The 19,865-nt window shown below is 49.4% G+C and overlaps 1 protein-coding gene across 1 annotated transcript in view; it reads right to left on the reverse strand.

Annotated features, from left to right (window-relative positions):
* Nucleotides 1–2,038: 2,038 nt before the first annotated feature.
* The window catches only part of LOC109925503 (nuclear receptor-binding protein 2-like), a 19,523-nt gene continuing 1,696 nt past the window's right edge, over nt 2,039–19,865 (reverse strand). Inside the window, exons 2-5 of the mRNA XM_048592260.1 lie at nt 19,411–19,451; nt 16,145–16,239; nt 10,143–10,166; nt 2,039–2,307 (exon numbers count right to left, since the gene is read on the reverse strand). Coding sequence (XP_048448217.1) covers nt 2,237–2,307; nt 10,143–10,166; nt 16,145–16,239; nt 19,411–19,451 — 231 coding nt within the window. The 3' untranslated portion in view covers nt 2,039–2,236. The remainder of the gene's footprint in view (nt 2,308–10,142; nt 10,167–16,144; nt 16,240–19,410; nt 19,452–19,865) is intronic.

The following is a 19,865-nucleotide window of genomic DNA, read 5'->3' on the forward strand; positions in this document are numbered from 1 at the left end:
ACCGACTGAGTCACAGAGACTGACAGTCGCACACCGACTGAGTCACACAGAGACTGACAGTCGCACACCGACTGACACACAGAGACTGACAGTCGCACACCGATTGACACACAGAGAGACTGACAGTCGCACACCGATTGACACACAGAGACTGACAGTCGCACACCGACTGACACACACAGACCGACCGTCGCACACCGACTGACACACAGAGACTGACAGTCGCACACCAACTGACACACAGAGAGACTGACAGTCGCACACCGACTGACACACAGAGACTGACAGTCGCACACCGACTGACACACAGAGACTGACAGTCGCACACCGACTGACACACAGAGACTGACAGTCGCACACCGACTGACACACAGAGACCGACAGTCGCACACCGACTGAGTCACAGAGACTGACAGTCGCACACCGACTGACACACAGAGACCAACAGTCGCACACCGACTGAGTCACAGAGACTGACAGTCGCACACCAACTGACACACAGAGACTGACAGTCGCACACCAACTGACACACAGAGACTGACAGTCGCGCACCGACTGACACACAGAGACTGACAGTCGCGCACCGACTGACACACAGAGACTGACAGTCGCGCACCGACTGACACACAGAGACTGACAGTCGCACACCGACTGACACATAGAGACGGACAGTCGCACACCGACTGACACACAGAGACTGACAGTCGCACACCGACTGACACACAGACAGACGGACAGTCGCACGCCGACTGACACACAGAGACCGACAGTCGCACACCAACTGACACACAGAGACTGACAGTCGCACACCGACTGACACACACAGAGACTGACAGTCGCACACCGACTGACACACAGAGACTGACAGTCGCACACCGATTGACACACAGAGAGACTGACAGTCGCACACCGATTGACACACAGAGACTGACAGTCGCACACCGACTGACACACACAGACCGACCGTCGCACACCGACTGACACACAGAGACTGACAGTCGCACACCGACTGACACACAGAGACTGACAGACACACAGAGATACTGACAGTCGCACACCGACTGACACACAGAGACTGACAGTCGCACACCGACTGACACACAGAGACTGACAGTCGCACACCGACTGACACACAGAGACTGACAGTCGCGCACCGACTGACACACAGTGACTGACAGTCGCGCACCGACTGACACACAGAGAGACTGACAGTCGCACACCAACTGACACACAGAGATTGACAGTCGCACACCGACTGACACACAGACAGACTGACAGTCGCACACCGACTGACACACACAGAGACTGACAGTCGCACACCGACTGAGACTCAGAGACTGACAGTCGCACACCGACTGACACACAGAGATACTGACAGTCGCACACCAACTGACACATAGAGATGGACAGTCGCACACCGACTGACACACAGAGATTGACAGTCGCACACCGACTGACACACAGACAGACTGACAGTCGCACACCGACTGACACACACAGAGACTGACAGTCGCACACCGACTGAGACTCAGAGACTGACAGTCGCACACCGACTGACACACAGAGACTGACAGTCGCACACCGACTGAGTCACAGAGACTGACAGTCACACACTGACTGAGACTCAGAGACTGACAGTCGCACACCGACTGACACACAGAGACTGACAGTCGCGCACCGACTGACATACAGAGACTGACAGTTGCACACCGACTGACACACACAGAGAGACTGACAGTCACACACTGACTGACACACAGTGACTGACAGTCGCGCACCGACTGACACACAGAGACTGACAGTCGCACACCGACTGACACACAGAGACTGACAGTCACACACCGACTGACACACACAGAGAGACTGACAGTCACGCACCGACTGACACACAGAGACTGACAGTCGCGCACCGACTGACACACAGAGACTGACAGTCGCACACCGACTGACACACAGAGACTGACAGTCGCGCACCGACTGACACACAGAGACTGACAGTCGGACCAATAGGCATTTTGATAGATTTGAATGACAGCCAACCAGGGTGTGTAAACAACAAATCATGATCAATGTGAGGGCCCCTGAGACGGTGCAGAGAGATTTCCCAGAATGGTTCCAGGGATGAGGGGCTTCAGTTACTGAGTGAGGTTGGAGAATCTCCTTGGAGCAGGGGGCAGTGAGGGAGATTCGATCGAGGTGTATGAGATTCTGATTGGTACCTGCCTCACAATTCCTCTCAGCTTCTTACCTCCAAGGCACAGATTCCGAACGCAAAAATATCCAGAGCGGTTGTGTCCTTACCCTGACCTAGAAACACAAGGAGGAATAGCAAGAGGCAATGTATGAAAACAGCAAAAAAAGCAAGTTTACCAGCATTTGGTCAATTTCCCTCTAAACCCTTCCTATTCATATACCCATCCAGAAGCCTTTTAAATGCTGTAATCATACCAGCCTCCTCCACTTCCTCTGGCAGCTCATTCCTTACATACACCACCCTCTGTGTCAAAAAGTTGCCCCACAGGTCCCTTTTAAATCTTTCCCCTCTCACCTTAAACCCATGCCCTTTAGTTTTGGTCTCCTCTACCCTAGGGGAAAGGACCTTGGCTACTCACCCTGTCCATGCCCCTCATGATTTTATAAACCTCAATAAGGTCACCCCTCGGCCTCCGACGCTCCTGGGAAAATAGCTCCAGTCTAGGAGACGGTAAAGACTGCAGATGCTGGAAGCCACAGTCTATGGTGTGAGGTTGAAAAAGCACAGCAGGTGAGGCAGCATCAGAGCAGCAAGAATCCTGAGAGAGGGTCTCCACCCAAAACATTGACTTTCCTGCTCCTCTGATGCTGTCTGACCTGCTGTGCTTTTCCAACCTCAGACAATAGCCCCAGCCTATTCAGCCTCTTCCTGTAGCTCAAACCCTCCAACCCTGGCAACATCCTTGTAAATCTTTTCAAGTTTCACAACATCCTTCCTATTGCAGGGAGACCAGAATTATATGCAGTATTCCAATAGTGGCTGAGCCAATGTCCTGTACAGCTGCAACATGACCCTCCCAAATCCTATACTCAATGCACTGACCAATAAGGGCAAGCGTACCGAACACCTTCTTCACCGCCCTGTCTACCTGCGACTCCACTTTCAAGGAACTATGAACCTGCACTCCACGGTCTCTATGTTCAGTAACACTCCCCAGGACCCTACCATGAAGTGTGTAAGTCCTGCCCTGATTTGCCTTTCCAAAATACAGCACCTCACATTTATCTAAAATAAACTCCATCGGCCACTCCTTGGCCCATTGGCCCATCGACCGAGGTCCCTTTGTACTCTGAGGTAACTTCTTTGCTGCCCATAATTTAGGATATCAGGTCGGTATGGATGAGTTGGACCTAAGGGTCTGTTTCTGTGTTGTACATCTCTATGACTCTGTGTGACCATGTGAGTACAGTTATCAATCACAAAGCTCTGGGAGGGTCTTTCCTATGAATAGCGACAGGGGAACTCTGCTCCAAGTGATATCAAAGTAATCGTGGCCTGGTGGGATTACCATGATGCAATATATCCAGAGACCCATGTACTGTCCTGCAGATCCAGGTTCAAATCCTGCCACGGAAGATGGTGGTATTTGAATTAAATGAAAAAAAAATCTGGAATTAAATGATGACCGTGAATCCATTGCCAATTCTTCGGGGAAAAACCCATCTGGTTCACTAATGCCCTTTAGGGAAGGAAACGGCCATCCTTACCTGGTCTGGCCTACATGTGACTCCAGGCCCACAGCAATGTGGTTGACTGTTAAACTGGGCAATAAATAAATGCTGGCCTAGCCAGTGATGCCCTCCCACACAGAGACAAGGAGGGACAGAGAGACACTATTTGACTACAATTGCTGGAAAAACTCAGCAGGCCTGGCAGCATCTGTGGAGAGAAAGCAGAGTTAATGTTTTGGGTCCAGTGACCCTTCTTCACAGCACAGTTTCTAGGGCTTTTGTTTTTGTTTCTGATTTCCAGTTCTTTCAGGTTTTTTTTGTTTATCCAGTCACTCTGAATGGGGCATCTGGTTCTGGTTACTCTGAATATCACGGCCTGCAATATCCCCCACAATTATCATCAGGCCAAGGATCAACTCTGGTTCAATGAAGAGTGTATAAGCCTGCTCTTTGTAAACAGGACAAATCCAACCCGGCCAATTACCGCCCCATCAGTCTCCTCTCGATCATCAGTAAAGTGATGGAAGGTGTCAGTAACAGTGCTATCAAGCAGCACCTGCTCAGAAATAACCTGTTCAGTGATGCCCAGTTTGGAAATAACATTCTTACCTCACAAGTGCCAGGCGATGGTCATCTCCATCTCAACAAGAGAGAATCTAACCACCAGTTCTGTGACATTTGATGGCATCATCACTGAATTTAGCTCTAACTGTGCCCAAGCCTCTTTTCATTTAGTCATGAGATGTGGGTAGTAACGGTCTTGGGTTTGGAAGGTGCTGTCTGAGGATCTTTGGTGAATTTCTGCAGCGCATTTTGTAGATAGTACACACTGCTGCGACTGAGCGTCGGTGGTGGAGGGAGTGGATCTTGAAGGAGGTGTTTGGGATTCTTTGAAGGCAGTTACAGATTTGGCAACCAATCCTTTTTTCTGATTTATCTGAGACAGCAGCATTAATTAATATAAACCTTCTCCAGTAACATTAGCAACCTGCCCACTCCCCACCCCACAAGGAACAGAGTCCCAGCTCCTTTCTGGTATGACCCTTCTACACAGCCCATTTCCCCAAGGACAGTTCCAAGGTCCCACTGATCCAAAGCTCTCTGTCCTGGCCCAACTTTCCTTACACTGATCCCAAGTAATGATCCCAAACTCTGACCTTTCACCCATCCCTGTCCCCAGCTGTAAATGATCAATTCTTCAATGAAGACTCAGTCAGGCTGAGCTCTGTTCCCCTGGGGAGAGCTGTTCCTGCAGCTTCGGGACAAAGTCACATTTCATAGAATCCCTACATTGTGGAAACAGGCCATTTGGCCCATCAAGTCCACAGTGAACCTCCAAAGAACATCCCACCCAGACCTACTGCCCTACCCTATCCCTGTAACCCCACATTTCGTATGGCCATCCACCCTAACCTGTACATCTTCGGACTGTGGGAGGAAACCGGAACACCCGGAGGGAACCCACACAGACACGGGGAGAATGTGCAAACTCAGAGAGTTGCGGAATCGAACCCAGGTGCCTGGCGCTGTGAGGCAGGAGCATTAACCACTGAGCCACCGTGTTACCCATTTACCATCATATTCTGGAGCAAAAAAGTGACGGATCTTCTGCTCTTCCCTGGGACTTCTCAGTGAGGTCTTCGGAGATTCTGCCAGAACTGGGAGCCAAAACGTAAAGATAATTTACCAATAGCCCAAAAATCACAAAGACAGCATCAAAAACCAGTGCTGAATAGATCAGATAACAGAGAGAAAATGAGAGAGGCTGAGAGCGAGGGGTGAGAAAGAGACAGAGGGGAGATGGGGTGCGGGACAGAGAGAGGGAGACAGACAAACAGAGAGGCAGGGACTGAAAGAGACAAAGTCTGAGGCAAACATAGAGATAGAGACAATGAGAGGCAGATAAACAGATGGAGAGAAACAGAAAGAGAAGTAGCAACATGGCTGGAGACATAGACTAAGCAAATGACAGACAGGGAGAGCAAGATAGAGAGAGAGAGTGAGAGACACAGGAAGGACAGAAAGACAGAGTGAGAGACAGAGAGAGAGAATGAAAGGTTGCAGGAGAGGTAGAAAGTGCAGGGAGGAGAGAGAGAGAGATGATGGATTTCATTTGATTATAGTTTTGGATCCTGTTTGATGTCCTTTGTCTTAAGCATTCAATGTTGTTGAGGATATCCATGAGAGAACTGTTCTGAGGAAGGATCACCGGACCCAAAACGTTAACTCTGATTTTTCCTTCACAGATGCTGCCAGACCTGCTGAGCTTTTCCAGCAACTTCTGTTTTAGTTCCACAGAAATCATGGGATTTCTCATCTCTCTGGGAATTACAGAATATGTTCAGAAAGTGGAGTGGATGGTCCCGAGGGATGTGACCTTAATGGATAAGTGAGCAGGTCTGAGGTGCTGCATGCATTAGTCAGTCCTGTCCCTCGTGCTGCTTCACAACAGCAATACACAGACAGAGAGAGGGCTCACCATTTAAACATTTGGGAGTGCCTATTTAAAACAGAGACGACAAAACATTATTTCTCTCAGAGGGTTGAGTGTCTTTAGAATTCCCTTCCTCCAAAAGGAGTGGATGCAGAACCTTTGAATATTTTTAAGGCAGAGGTAGATAGATTCTTGATGACCAAGACGGTGACAGATTATTAGGGATATAGAGTCAAGGTTAAAATGAGGGTCAGCCATGGTCTAATAGAATGGTGGAACAGGATCAAAGGGCTGAGTGGCCTCTTTTCGATTATACAAACAAGGATCGAGAGTAGACTGATGGGGCAGTAATTGGCCGGGTTGGATTTGTCCTGCTTTTTGTGTACAGGACATACCTGGGCAATTTTCCACATTGTCAGGTAGATGCCAGGGCTGTAACTGTACTGGAACAGCTTGGCTCGGGGAACGGCAAGTTCTGGAGAACAAGTCTTCAGTACCATTGCCGGAATGTTGTCAGGGCCCGTAGCCTCTGCAATATCCAATGTCTTAAAACTTTTCTTGATATCACATGGAGTGAATCAAATTGGCTGAAGACTGGTATCTGTGACGCTGGGGACTACTGGAGGAGGGAGAGATGGATCATCCACTCAGCACTTCTGGTTGAAGATTGCTGCGAATACTTCAGCCTTGTCTTTTGCCCTGATGTGCTGGGCTCTTCCATCATTGAGGATGGGGATTTTTGTGGAGCCTCCTCCTCCAGTGAGTTGTCCAGTCACAATTAGACACAAAAGTATGGAAAGTAGGTGCAGGAGCAGGCCATTCGGCCCTTCAAAGAACAAAGAACAAAGAAAATTACAGCACAGAAACAGGCCCTTCGGCCCTCCAAGCCTGCGCCGATCCAGATCCTCTATCTAAACCTGCCGCCTATTTTCCAAGGATCAGAATCTCTCTGCTCCCTGCCCATTCATGTATCTGTCTAGATATATCTTAAATGACACTATCGTGCCCGCCTCTACCACCTCCGCTGGCAACGCGTTCCAGGCACCCACCACCCTCTGCGTAAAGAACTTTCCACGCGTATCTCCCTTAAACTTTTCCCCTCTCACCTTGAAATCGTGACCCCTAGTAATTGAGTCCCCCACTCTGGGAAAAAGCTTCTTGCTATCCACCCTGTCTATACCTCTCATGATTTTGTAGACCTCAATCAGGTCCCCCCTCAACCTCTGTCTTTCTAATGTAAATAATCCTAATCTACTCAACCTCTCTTCATAGCTAGCGCCCTCCATACCAGGCAACATCCTGGTGAACCTCCTCTGTACCCTCTCCAAAGCATCCACATCCTTTTGGTAATGTGGCAACCAGAACTGTACGCAGTATTCCAAATGTGGTCGAACCAAAGAGCCTGCTCTGTCATTTAACATGACCATGGAGGCAGTAAGGACGGCAGATGCTGGAAGCGAGAGTCAATAAACGTGGAGCTGGAAAAGCACAGCCGGTTAGACAGCATCCGAGGAGCAGGAAAGTCAACGTTTTGGGCCAAAACTCTTTGTCAGGACTGAGAAGGGGGAGGGGAGCCCAGAAATAAATAGAGGGGTGGGTGTGGGGGTGGCGTGGGGTTGGGGGGACGGTAGGTTAGATGGTGATATGTAGATGCAGGTAGATGGTGATTGTGGTTGATCAGTGGGAAGGGTGGAGTAGATAGGTGGGTCAGAAGATGGACAGGTTGGGGGAGAAGAGATTGGTGATGGAGGTAGGGCATCACCATCTTCAAAGTCTCTCTACCCTCAACCTGTCCATCTTCCCACTCACCTACCCTCCACCCAGCCCCATCCCCCTCCCTATATTTATTTCTGGGCTCCCCTCCCCAGTCCTGACTAAGGGTTTTGGCCCGAAACATTGACTTCCTGCTCCTGGGATGCTGTCTGACCTGCTGTGCTTTTCCAGCTCCACATTTATTGACTCCACATGAACCTGGCTGATCATCCAACTGAGTCCCCTGTTCCTGCTTTCTCTCCATACCCCTGGGTCCCATTAGCCCTAAGAACTATATCTAACTCTTTCTTGAAAATACTCAATGCTTTAACCTCAGCTGCATTCCCTGGCAGTGAATTCCCCACTCTCTGGCTGAAGGTATTTCTCCTCATCTCTGTCTGAAATGGTTCACCCTGTATCCTTAGACTATGACCACTGGTTCTGGAACATAGCAACATAGAAAGTAGGTGCGGGAGTAAGCCAATTCGGCCCTTTAAGACTGCACCATCTTTCAGTGTGATCGTGGCTGATCCTGCAACCTCAGTATCCCATTCCCACCCTCTCCCCATATCCCTTGATCCCTTTAGCAGCAGGGTCACGACCAGCTCCCTCTTGAATATATCTAATGAACTGGCCCCAATAGCTTCCTGTGGGAGAGAATTCCTCAGGTTCACAACTCTCTGGGTGAAGAAATTCTTCCTCATCTCAATCCTGAATGGCTTACCCCTTATTCTTAGAATATCAGGAACATCCTTCATTCCTGCATTTACACTGCCTAGCCTTGTTAGAATTTTACAGGTTTCTATGAGACCGCCCCGTCCCCCCAACCCACCCCCACATTCTTCTAAACTCCCGTGAGTATGGTCCCAACTGATTCAGTCTCTCCTCATATGTCAGTCCTGCCACCCCAGGAATCAGTCTGGTAAACCCTTCACTGCACTCCCTCCATCACCAGAGCATCCCCTCGATAAGGAAACTAAACCTGCAGACAATACTCCAGATGTGGTTTCACCAAGGCCCTGTATAACCGCACATCCCTGCTCCTGCCCTCAAAACCTCTCACAATGAAGGCCAACATACCATTTACCTTCTTCACCACCTGCTGCACCTGCATGCTTACTTACAGTCCCAGCACCGATCTGAACCATTAGTGTGTACTGTGCATAGCTGGGTACCCCACTAGTCACTGCCTGTGACTTGGGTAAAAGACCTGGTTAGTCCTACTGTCTGTCTCCTGTTTACCAACTCAGTTCTCTCTCCATCTCAGTACACAACCCCAATTCCACCCACTTTCATTTTACACAATAATCTCTAATATGTCACTTTGTCAAAAGCTTTATGAAAGTCCAAGTCAACCATGAGTTCCACGTGATCAGTTCCACTAGTTACATCCTCAAAGAATTCCAGTCGATTTGTCGAGCCTGATTTCCCTTTGGTAAATCCATGCTGACTGTCCAATCTTGTCACTGTTTTCCAAGCGCTTTGCTGCTAAATCTTTTATAATGGACTCGAGTATACTCCCACAATCAATGGGGAGGTGATGGCCTAGTGGTATTATCGTTGGACTGTTAACCCAGAGACCCAGATAACATTCTAGGGACCCAGGTTCAGATCCTGCCACAGCAGATGGTGGAATTTGAATTCAATAAAATATCTGGAATTAAGGATTTAATGATGACCATGAATCCATTGTCGATTGTTGGAAAAACCCACCTGTTTCACTAATGCCCTTTAGGGAAAGAAACTGGCATCCTTACCTGGTCCGGCCTACATGTGACTCCAGGCCCACAGCAATGTGGTTGACTCTGAGCAATTCAGGATGGGCAATAAATACTGCCTAGACAGTGACACCCTCATTCTGTTCATGAATAAAGGATTGTCTGACTCTATGGTCTGTAATTTCTTGATTACATGTTACCTTTTTTAAATAGAGGAGTTACATTAGCTCCCCTCCAATCTGTCAGAACTGTTTCAGACTCTATCGAATCTTGGACAATGACCACCAACGCAGCCATTATTTCTAGAGTATTCCCTTCAATACTCTGGGATGAGGTTTATCAGGTCCTCAAGACTTTTCAGTTTTTAAACCCATTAATTTCCCGGTACAATTTCCTCACTAATTGTGGGGGATCTGCCAATCAACAGTGATTCCCTCACCACCAATGAAGAGTCAGAAATCTGAGAATCCCAGTGAAGAAGTGAGCATGAATAAACACATAAATAAATACTGTGTCTGAATAAAGAGACTTACCATTGGCAAACATCCTGTGCCAGACTGGGACATCATCGGAGAGTCCGGGAATATCAGCAGATCATAGGGAGGGAGGGAGAGAGGTGGGGGGGAGGGGAGAGATAGAGAGAGAGAGAGAGAGGGAGAGGGAGAGGGAGAGACAGAGACAAAGGGAGACAGAGAGAGAGAAAACAGATGGGAGGGAGAGAGAGAAAGACGGGGGGAGAGAGAGAGAGAGCGAAAGGGGGGGAAGACACAGAGAGAGAGAAACAGATGGAGACAAACACAGAGAGAGAGAGGGAGACAGAGACAGGTACACACAGACAGAGAGAGAGCCAGAGGGAAAGATGGATAGAGAGAGAGAGATACAGGGAAACAGAGAGAGAGAATCAGAGTGAGAGAGGGAGAGACAGAGCGAGGGAGAGAGAGTAAGAGAGATGGAGAGAGAGAGGGGTGACAGAAAGACAGAATGAGAGAGAGATGTGGGAGAGACAGCGAGAGACGCAGAGAGGCAGAAAGAATGGGAGAGAGGGAAAAAGAGAGAGGGAGAGAGACAGATGGAGATGAGTAAACGTACAAGTATTTCACTGGGTTATTTTCCTGATGGTTTATGTTTTGACTGGGTTTCAGTGAGTGAGCGTGAGGGTGAGGGTAATGGTGAGGGTGAGGAGGAGGGTAAATCATTGACCAGTTCTGAGCACAGACTGGGACAGGCCAGGAGGAACAGCTGGGTATGACAGGCCTGAGGGAGCCAAGTCACTCCCATCCCATTGGATCCTGCCCGACTGGATCCCGCCCCATTGGATCCTGCCCGACTGGATCCTGCCCCACTGGATCCCACCCAACTGGATCCAGTTTCAGTTCGGCATCTCTCCCAAAATGAGGGTGCAGTTGTGTGGAATTCTAACTGAGGAACGTTCTAACCCATGTGAGCTGGGGTTCTCCATCAGACCCACTGAAGGGGGTAAATGTGTGACTATTAGGCCCTGTCCTTTCCCCTCAGTTCGGGCACAGTCAGGTGAACAGACTGTGTTTACATGTTGATGTAATTTGCTGACAACGATCCTTAAAAAAAGTTTGTTTGTAGCCTCAAAGGAGCTCTGTCCCAAAAATTAAAATGTCAGAAGATTTTTGTAAATTTAACTGGGAATACTTCTTTGTGGGGGAATGAAGGTACACAGGCCGTGTGGGCTGTCCTAGGGCTTGTTGGATGGGCTGAAGGGCCTGCATGGTCCTGTTCCCCGATCCCTGGTAGGACCAGGGGGCATAGTCTTGGAGTAAAGGGGCACCAATTTAACACCGAAATGGGGAGGAATTTCTTCTCCCAGAGGGTTGAGAGTCTTTGGAACTCCTTGTCACAGAGATCTGTGGGGGCAGAGACCTTGTGGATATTTTAGGCTGGGATCAACAGATTCTTGATCAGTCAGGGGATCGAGGATGATGGGGAAAGGGCAGGAAAGTGGAGCAGGCTGAGTGGCCTCCTCCTGTTTCTATTTCTGATGGTGTCCTCCTGTGGAACCCCAGCTCCTCTGTGCTGCCTGCGTTGCGGGTGTAAACTGCTGGCAACAGCTCCCTGTTAACAGCTGCTCTTCCTGATACAGCTGGGGTGAGGGGGGGCATTGGAGTGCACACGGCTCCTCACAACAAGTTGACTGTGTCCCAGACCCCAATCAGGTCCTACCTAGAGACAGGTAGCTTCTGGAAGGAGTTACATAGACCCGAGAGTGTATGAGCAGGAGGTTGTGTGTCATCGCTGAGGCTGTGGAACCAGAGAATGGCAGCGTGAGCAGGAGCAGAGTGAGCTGCTATAAAGGTATCATTGGCTGGTCGTTGTCTGGGTGCAGAGATGTTCTAGCTCCTTCCTCTGGTTCCTGAATGTGAGCCTCAGCTCCTCAGCACTGACACAGAGCTGTCCTCTGTCCCCAAGGAGTCTGTATCTCTATGACAGCCGTCTGTCACCCATGGACAGGTGACTGGGAGAGTCACCCACACCACAAGGTGAACCATCTGCTGCCCAATCAGGGACCCAGATCCCTCCAACCTACCGACAGTCAGGGTGGCAGTGTCAGGCTGCCCAGGAGGACCAGTGGATTGTCCAGGAGAGCGGGTTTATCCCCCAGGGACCAAGCAGGAGTCTGGGACACTTGACCCTGATGGAGAGAACCTCAGACAGGATCCCTCAGCACCTACACCAGAGAGAGCCAGATCGAGCCTGAGCCCTGAATGTGTCTGGATGTGAAGCAAGGGGCTGCTCTCTCTCATACAGGGCTGTTTCCAGACTCCCCAGCAAGGAGAGGGGGCGGGGGAAGGGTAAAGGTGGAGGGGGTGACTGGAGGAGTTGCGGGAGGGTAGGAGATGAGGGGCGAGGGAAGGAGGCAAGGGGCTGGTGTGTAGGGAGTGGAACCCTCATTCAGATCCTGCAGGAGTGCACTCCCAGGACCTCAGGCATTGCCATTCGTCAGTAACCTCCCCGCAGCTTTGCTCTCTCTCCATACGCCCACCCCCCCACCCCACCCCACCCCCAGCAGGGCTGTGTCCTCCTCAGGCTGACCAAGTTGTGACTCCAGGTCCAGCATCTGCTTCTCCAACTCCTCGATCCTGGAGTTCTGTCTCTTGTTCTGCTGGCAGAGTCTGGCCCACATTCCTGTGTAGCCTCATGGAGGGGAAAAACCTCAGCGGGTCATTCAATCCTCAAGCCCCTTAGCAATGATAGGGCAGGCTCGGCATCAGGGGAACATCCATTGCCTTCCTCAGCAGACTCCCAACGCCTCATCGACACAGACCTTCCTGACCCCGAGCACACAGGACTATGTCATTGGCACCCAAACAGGGAGGAAATGGGGTAGGTGAGCAGGGAGACAGGTGGGTGAGAGCGGAGTAGGGTGTGTGAGGGGGTTAATAATTGGGTAGGTGAGGGGGATAAAGGGGTAGGTGAAGAGAGAGTGGTGTAGATGAGGGGGGATTGGGGTAGGTGAGGAGGGAATGGGGTAGGTGAAGGGAGGGTGGGGTAGGTAAGGAGGGAATGGAGTAGGTGAAGGGTGAATGGCGTAGGTGAGGGGGTAATGTGGTGGATGAGGGGTAACGTGATAGGTGAGGGGTAATGTGGTAGGTGAATGGGTAATGGGTAGGTGAGGAGAGGATGGGGTAGGTGAGGGGATGTGGGATGTGTGTGGGGGTAATGGGGTGGGTGAGGGGGTAATATAGAACATAGAACATAGGTCAGTACAGCACAGTACGGGCCCTTCGGCCCACAATGTTGTGCCGAACTTTTACCATAAATCTAAGGTCTATCCAACCTCCACCGCTACCTTATTCTATCATCCATATGCCTATTGAAGAGCCGCTTAAATGCCCCTAATGAGGCCGACTCCACTACCCTCTCCAGCAATGCATTCAATGCCCCTACCACTCTCTGAGTAAAGAACCTACCTCTGACGTCTCCCCTATATCTACCTCTACTCACTTTAAAACTATGCCCCTTCGTAATAGCTACCTCCACCCGAGGAAAAAGTCTCTGGCTGTCTACTCTATCTATACCTCTGATCATCTTGTACACCTCTATCAAGTCACCTCTCATCCTTCTTCGTACTAAAGAGAAAAGCCCTAGCTCTCTCAACCTGTCCCCATAAGACCTTCCCTCCATTCCAGGCAACATCCGGGTAAATCTCCTCTGCACCTTTTCCAACGCTTCCACATCTTTCCTGTAATGAGGCGACCAGAACTGGACACAATACTCCAGATGTGGCCGAACCAGGCTTTTGTATAGCTGGAGCATAACTTCACGGCTCTTGAACTCAATCCCTCTATTAATGAAAGCTAACACACCATACGCCTTCTTAACAACTCTATCCACCTGGGTGGCAGCTTTCAGGGAACTGTGGACATGAACCCCAAGATCCCTTTGCTCCTCCACACTGCCAAGAATCTTTCCGTTAACCCTGTATTCTGCTTTCAAGTTTGTCCTTCCAAAATGAATCACCTCACACTTTTCAGGGTTAAACTCCATCTGCCACTTCTCAGCCATCACTTCTCAGCCCAGCTCTGCATCCTATCAATGTCCCTTTGTAACCTAGAACAGCCCTCCGCACTGTCCACAACGTGACCCACCTTCATATTGTCCCCAAACTTACTAATCCACCTTCCACTCCATCATCCAAATCATTTACAAAAATCACAAATAGAAGAGGACCCAGAACAGATCCTTGTGGAACACCACTTGTAACTGAGCACCATGTTGAATATTTTCCGTCCACTACCACCCTTTGTCTTCTAAGGGTCAGCTAATTCTGAATCCAATCTGCCACATTTCCCCCTGTCCCATGCCTCCTTACCTTCTGCATGAGCCTACCATGGGGAACCTTATCAAACGCCTTACTTAAATCCATGTATACCACATCCACTGCTCTACCTTCATCCACGTGTTTGGTCACCTCTTCAAAGAATTCAATAAGGTTTGTGAGGCATGATCTACCCCTCAAATCGATGCTGACTGTCATGAATCAAACTGTGCCTTTCCAAGTGATCATAAATCCTATCTCTCAGAGCCCTTTCCAATAATTTGCCCACCACTGATGTAAGACTAACTGGCCTGTAATTTCCGGGGTTATCCCTATTCCCTTTTTTGAGCAAGGGAATGACGTTCGCCTCTCTCCAATCTTCCGGCACTATACCCGTGGACAGTGAGGATGAAAAGATCATCGCCAAAGGCCCTGCGATCTCTTCCCTCGCTTCCCATAGAATCCTTGGATAAATCCCATCAGGCTCGGGGGACTTATCTATCTTCAAGTTCCTGAAAATTCCGAGCATATCTTCCTTACTAACATCGACCTCCTCTAGCCTACCAGCCTGTTTCACACTGTCCTCCTCTACAACTAGGACCCTCTCAGTTGTGAATACTGAAGAAAATTATTCATTAAGGACCTCTTCTATCTCTTTAGGCTCCGTGCACAAATTCCCTTTACAATCCTTGATCAGCCCTACCCTTTCTCTGGTCATTCTCTTATTTCTCATGTACGTGTAAAAAGCCTTGGAGTTTTCCTTGATCCTATCTGCCAAGGTTTTCTCATGCCCCCTTATAGCTCTCCTAAGCCTTTTCTTCAGTTCCTTCCCGGCTAACTTGTATCCCTCTAAAGCCTTCCCCGTTCCTTGTTTCCTAAACCTTACATAAGCATCCTTCTTCCTCTTAACGAGTCATTCGACCTCTCCTGTGAACCATGGCTCCCTCACTCGACCGCATCTTCCCTGCCTGCTAGGGACAAACATATTGAACACACACAGTATGCATTCCTTAAACAATCTCCACATTTCTGTGGTGCTCTTCCCTGACAGCATCTGTTCCCACTTTATGTTACCCAGTTCTTGCCGAACAGAATTGAAATTACCCTTCCCCCAATCATAAACCTTATCCTGCTGTATGTACCTGTCCTTTTCCATGACTATTGTAAAAGTAACAGTTATGATCGCTACTGCCAAAATGCTCTCCTCCCAACAGGTCTAACACTTGGCCCGGTTCATTGCCAAGCACCAAATCCAAAGTGACCTCTCCTTATGTTGGTCTATCTACATACTGTGTCAGGAATCCTTCCTGAAATCACTGGACAAAATCCGCTCCATCTAAACTATTACAACTAAAATGTTTCCAATCAATATTTGGAAAGTTGAAGTCACCCATGACTACAACCCTGTAACTTCTGCACCTTTCCAGTACCTGCCTCCCAATCCACTCCTCCACTTCTCTGCAACTATTAGGGGGTCTGTAAAAAACCCCCAACAAAGTGACTGCTCCTTTCTTGTTCCTGACCTCAACCCAAACTGACTGAATAGACATATCATTCTCGAACTGCCTTTCAGTAGCTACTATACTAGCCCTGACTAGCGATGCCACTCCCCTGCCTCTCTTTTTTTGGGTAATGGGGGCTGAGGTGGTAATAGGGTGGGTGAGGGGATAGTGGGGTGGGTGAGGGGGTAGTGGGGCGGGTGAGGGGGTAATGGGCGGGTGAGGGGGGGCAGACTGCATATATTACCTGATCCGATCTTGATGAGACCATTGTGTTGAATGAAGATGGTGTCACAGGTCAGTGTCCCATGAATGAGGGGGGGCTCCCAGGCATGTAGATAACTGAGGGATTGGATACAAATTCAGACATTAATCCATCACCCCACCCCAGGGAACAGAACACTCCCCACACTCTATCTCCCTGATTGTACAATACACAGTGAAAAAGCCCACCCGACACTCAATACAATATTCACTCCGGGACCTGGGTGTCACTGGCTGGGTCAGCATTTATTGCCCATCCCTAGTTGCCCCTTGAGAAGGTGGTGGTGAGCTGCCTTCTTGAACTGCTGCAGTCCTCCTGCTGTAGGTTGGCCCACAATGCCCTGAGGGAGGGAATTCCAGGATTTTGACCCAGTGACAGTGAAGGAATGGCAATATATTTCCAAGTCAAGATGGTGAGTTACTTGGAGGGGAATTTGGAGGTGATGGTGTTCCCATGTATCTGCTGCCCTTGTCCTTCTGGATGGGAGTGGTTGTGGGTTTGGAAGGTGCTGTCTGAGGATCTTTGGTGAATTTCTGCAAAGCATCTTGTAGATCGTACACACTGCTGCTACTGAGCGTCGGTGATGGAGGGAGTGGATGCTTGTGGATGTGGTGCCAATCAAGCGGCTGCTTTGTCCTGGATGGTGTCAAACTTCTTGAGTGTTGTTGGGGCTACACCCATCCAGACAAGTGGGGAGTATTCCATCACACTCCTGACTTGTGCCTTGTAGATGGTGGGACAGGCTTTGGGGAGTCAGGAGGTGAGTTACTCGCTGCAGGATTCCCAGCTTCTGGCCTGCTCTTGTAGCCACTGTGTTAATGTGGTGAGTCCAGTTGAGTTTCTGGTCAATGGTAACCACCAGGATGTTGATAGTGGGGGATTCAGTGATGGTAACACCATTGAGTGTCAAGGGGCAGTGGTTAGATTGTCTCTCATTGGTGATGGTCATAGCCTGGCATTTGTGTGGCGTGAATGTCACTTTCCACTTGTCAGCCTGAGTCTGGATATTGTCCAGATCTTGTTGCATTTGAACATGGACTGCTTCAGTATCTGAGGAGTCACGAATGGTGCTGAACATTGTGCAATCATTGGCGAACATCCCCACTTCTGACCTTATGATGGAGGGAAAGTCATTGATGAAGCAGCTGAAGATGGTTGGGCTGAGGACACTCCCTTGAGGAACTCCTGCAGAGATGTCCTGGAGCTGAGATGATTGACCTCCCACAACCACAACCATCTTCCTATGTGTCAGGTATGACTCCAACCACTGGAGCGTTTGCCCCCTGATACCCATTGATTCCAGTTTTGCTCGGGCTCCTAGATGCCACATTTGCTTGAATGCAGCCTTGATGCCAAGGGCTGTCACTCCCACCTCACCTCTGGAATTCAGCTCTTTTGTCCATGTTTGAACTAAGGCCGTAATGAGGTCAGGAGCTGAGTGGCCCTGGCAGAACCCAAACTGGGCGTCACTGAGCAGGTTATTGCTGAGCAGGTGCTGCTTGATAGCGCTGTTACTGACACCTTCCATCACTTTACTGATGATCGAGAGGAGGCTGATGGGGCGGTAATTGGCCGGGTTGGATTTGTCCTGTTTTTTGTGTATAGGACAAACTGGGCAATTTTCCACATTGTCGGTTAGATACCAGTGTTGTAACTGCACTGGAACAGCTTGGCTCCGGGAGCGGCAAGTTCACACAAGTAATCCTGTTTGGTGGCTTCACCAGGTTGATACCTCATCTTTAGGTATGCCTGATGCTGCTCCTGGCATGCCCTCCTGCATTCTCCATTGAACCAGGGTTGATCCCCTGGCTTGATGGTAATGGTTGAGTGGGGGATATACCGGGCCATGAGGTTACAGATTGTGCTGGAGTACAATTCTGCTACTGTTGATGGCCCTTAGCACCTCATGGATGCCCAGTCTTGAGTTGCTAGATCTGTGCGAAGTCTGTCCCATTGAGCACGGTAATAGTGCCACACAACACGATGGAGGTTGTTCTCAATGTGAAGTCGGGACTTTGTTTCCACAAGGACTGTGCGATGGTCACTCTTAGCGTTACTGTCATGGACAGATACATCTGCAGTTGGCAGATTGGTAAGGATGAGGTCAAATATGTGTTTCCCTCTTGTTGGTTCCCTCACCACCTGCCGCAGACCCAGTCTAACAGCTATGTCCTCTAGGACCCAACCAGCTTGATCAGTAATACTGTTGCCGAGCCACTCTTGGTGGTGGACATTTACATTTTATTTGCAGGATTTATTCACAGGATATGGGCTTTATTCACTGGATCACCATTTGTTACCCCCCACAAAGGGCAGTTCAGAGTCATATTGCTGTCATGAGCAGACCAGGTAAGGATGGCAGACATCATTCTTTAAAGGCTATGAGTGAAGGAGGTTTTTTTTTTCAAACAATCAACAAATGTTACATGGTCATCATTAGATTGTTAATTCCTGAATTTTATTTAGGGGCAGCACAGTGGCTCAGTGGTTAGCATTGCTGCCTCACAGCATCAGGGACCCGGGTTTGATTCCACCCTTGGGCGACTGTCTGTGTGGAGTTTACAAGTTCTCCTTTTATCTGCTCCAGTTCCCTCCCACTGCCCAAATATGGGCAGGCTGGGTGGATTTGCGATGAAAAATGTAGGGTTTCAGGGATAGGGATTCTCTTTGAAGAGCTGGGATGGGTTGAATGGCCTGCTTCCACACTGTAGGGATTCTTCTGAATTCAAATTCCACCAGCTGTTGCGGCAGGATTTGAACCTGTGTCCCTAGAACATTTTCTGACTGTCTGGATTAATATTCTGGCAATAATACCACTGGGCCATCGCTCCTCTTCTGCTATTTTGCCTTCTGTTCTTACAATCATCAGAGTTTCTAGCTTCCAGATAATCTAGCACACAGCCCTGACAAACTCCTGCAGAGATGTCCTGGAGCTGAGATGACTGACCCCAAACAACCACGACTATCAAAGTCAGATAATTTAGAAGGACAGACCTGAACCTAATCTTTACAGGATTCAGAACATTCTGGAAGCACCCAGCTGATCATGTGTCTCCAAATCAACACCCGCTCTCCCAGTTTGTTCTCATATCCATGACCAAAGTGAATGGCCACAGTATATGGGGCTATCAGGCAGAGAGGGAGGAGAGTTACAGACAGACCAGGATGTACCTGCTGCATTGCTGCCCGGGGATGTCTGCTGGAGAATCTGTCAGACCCAACAAAGAGAAAGAAGACAAATGACTAACCTGAGAGCAGATAGGATCTGGGTACACCATCGTCGCCAGGCCTGTGGGCAGGAACACAGAGAGGAGGCAAAGGATGCAGAGACAGAGACACTCTCACACACACTCCCTCCCTCCCTCTGTCTCTCACACACACTCCCTCCCTCCCTCTGTCTCTCACACACACTCACTCCCTCCCTCTGTCTCTCACACACACTCACTCCCTCCGTCTCTCACACACACTCCCTCCCTCCCTCTGTCTCTCACTCACACTCCCTCCCTCCCTCTGTCTCTCACACACACACACTCCCTCCATCTCACACACACACACTCCCTCCATCTCACACACACACACACACACACTCTCCCTCTCACACACACACACACAATCTACCACACACACACACACACACACACTCTCCTTCTCACATTCACACACACACACACACACACACACTCTCCTTCTCACATTCACACAC

This window comes from Rhincodon typus, unplaced genomic scaffold, assembly GCF_021869965.1.
Source record: "Rhincodon typus isolate 14 unplaced genomic scaffold, sRhiTyp1.1 hic_rhity00000905, whole genome shotgun sequence".
In the NCBI taxonomy this organism is placed as follows: Eukaryota; Metazoa; Chordata; class Chondrichthyes; order Orectolobiformes; family Rhincodontidae; genus Rhincodon; species Rhincodon typus.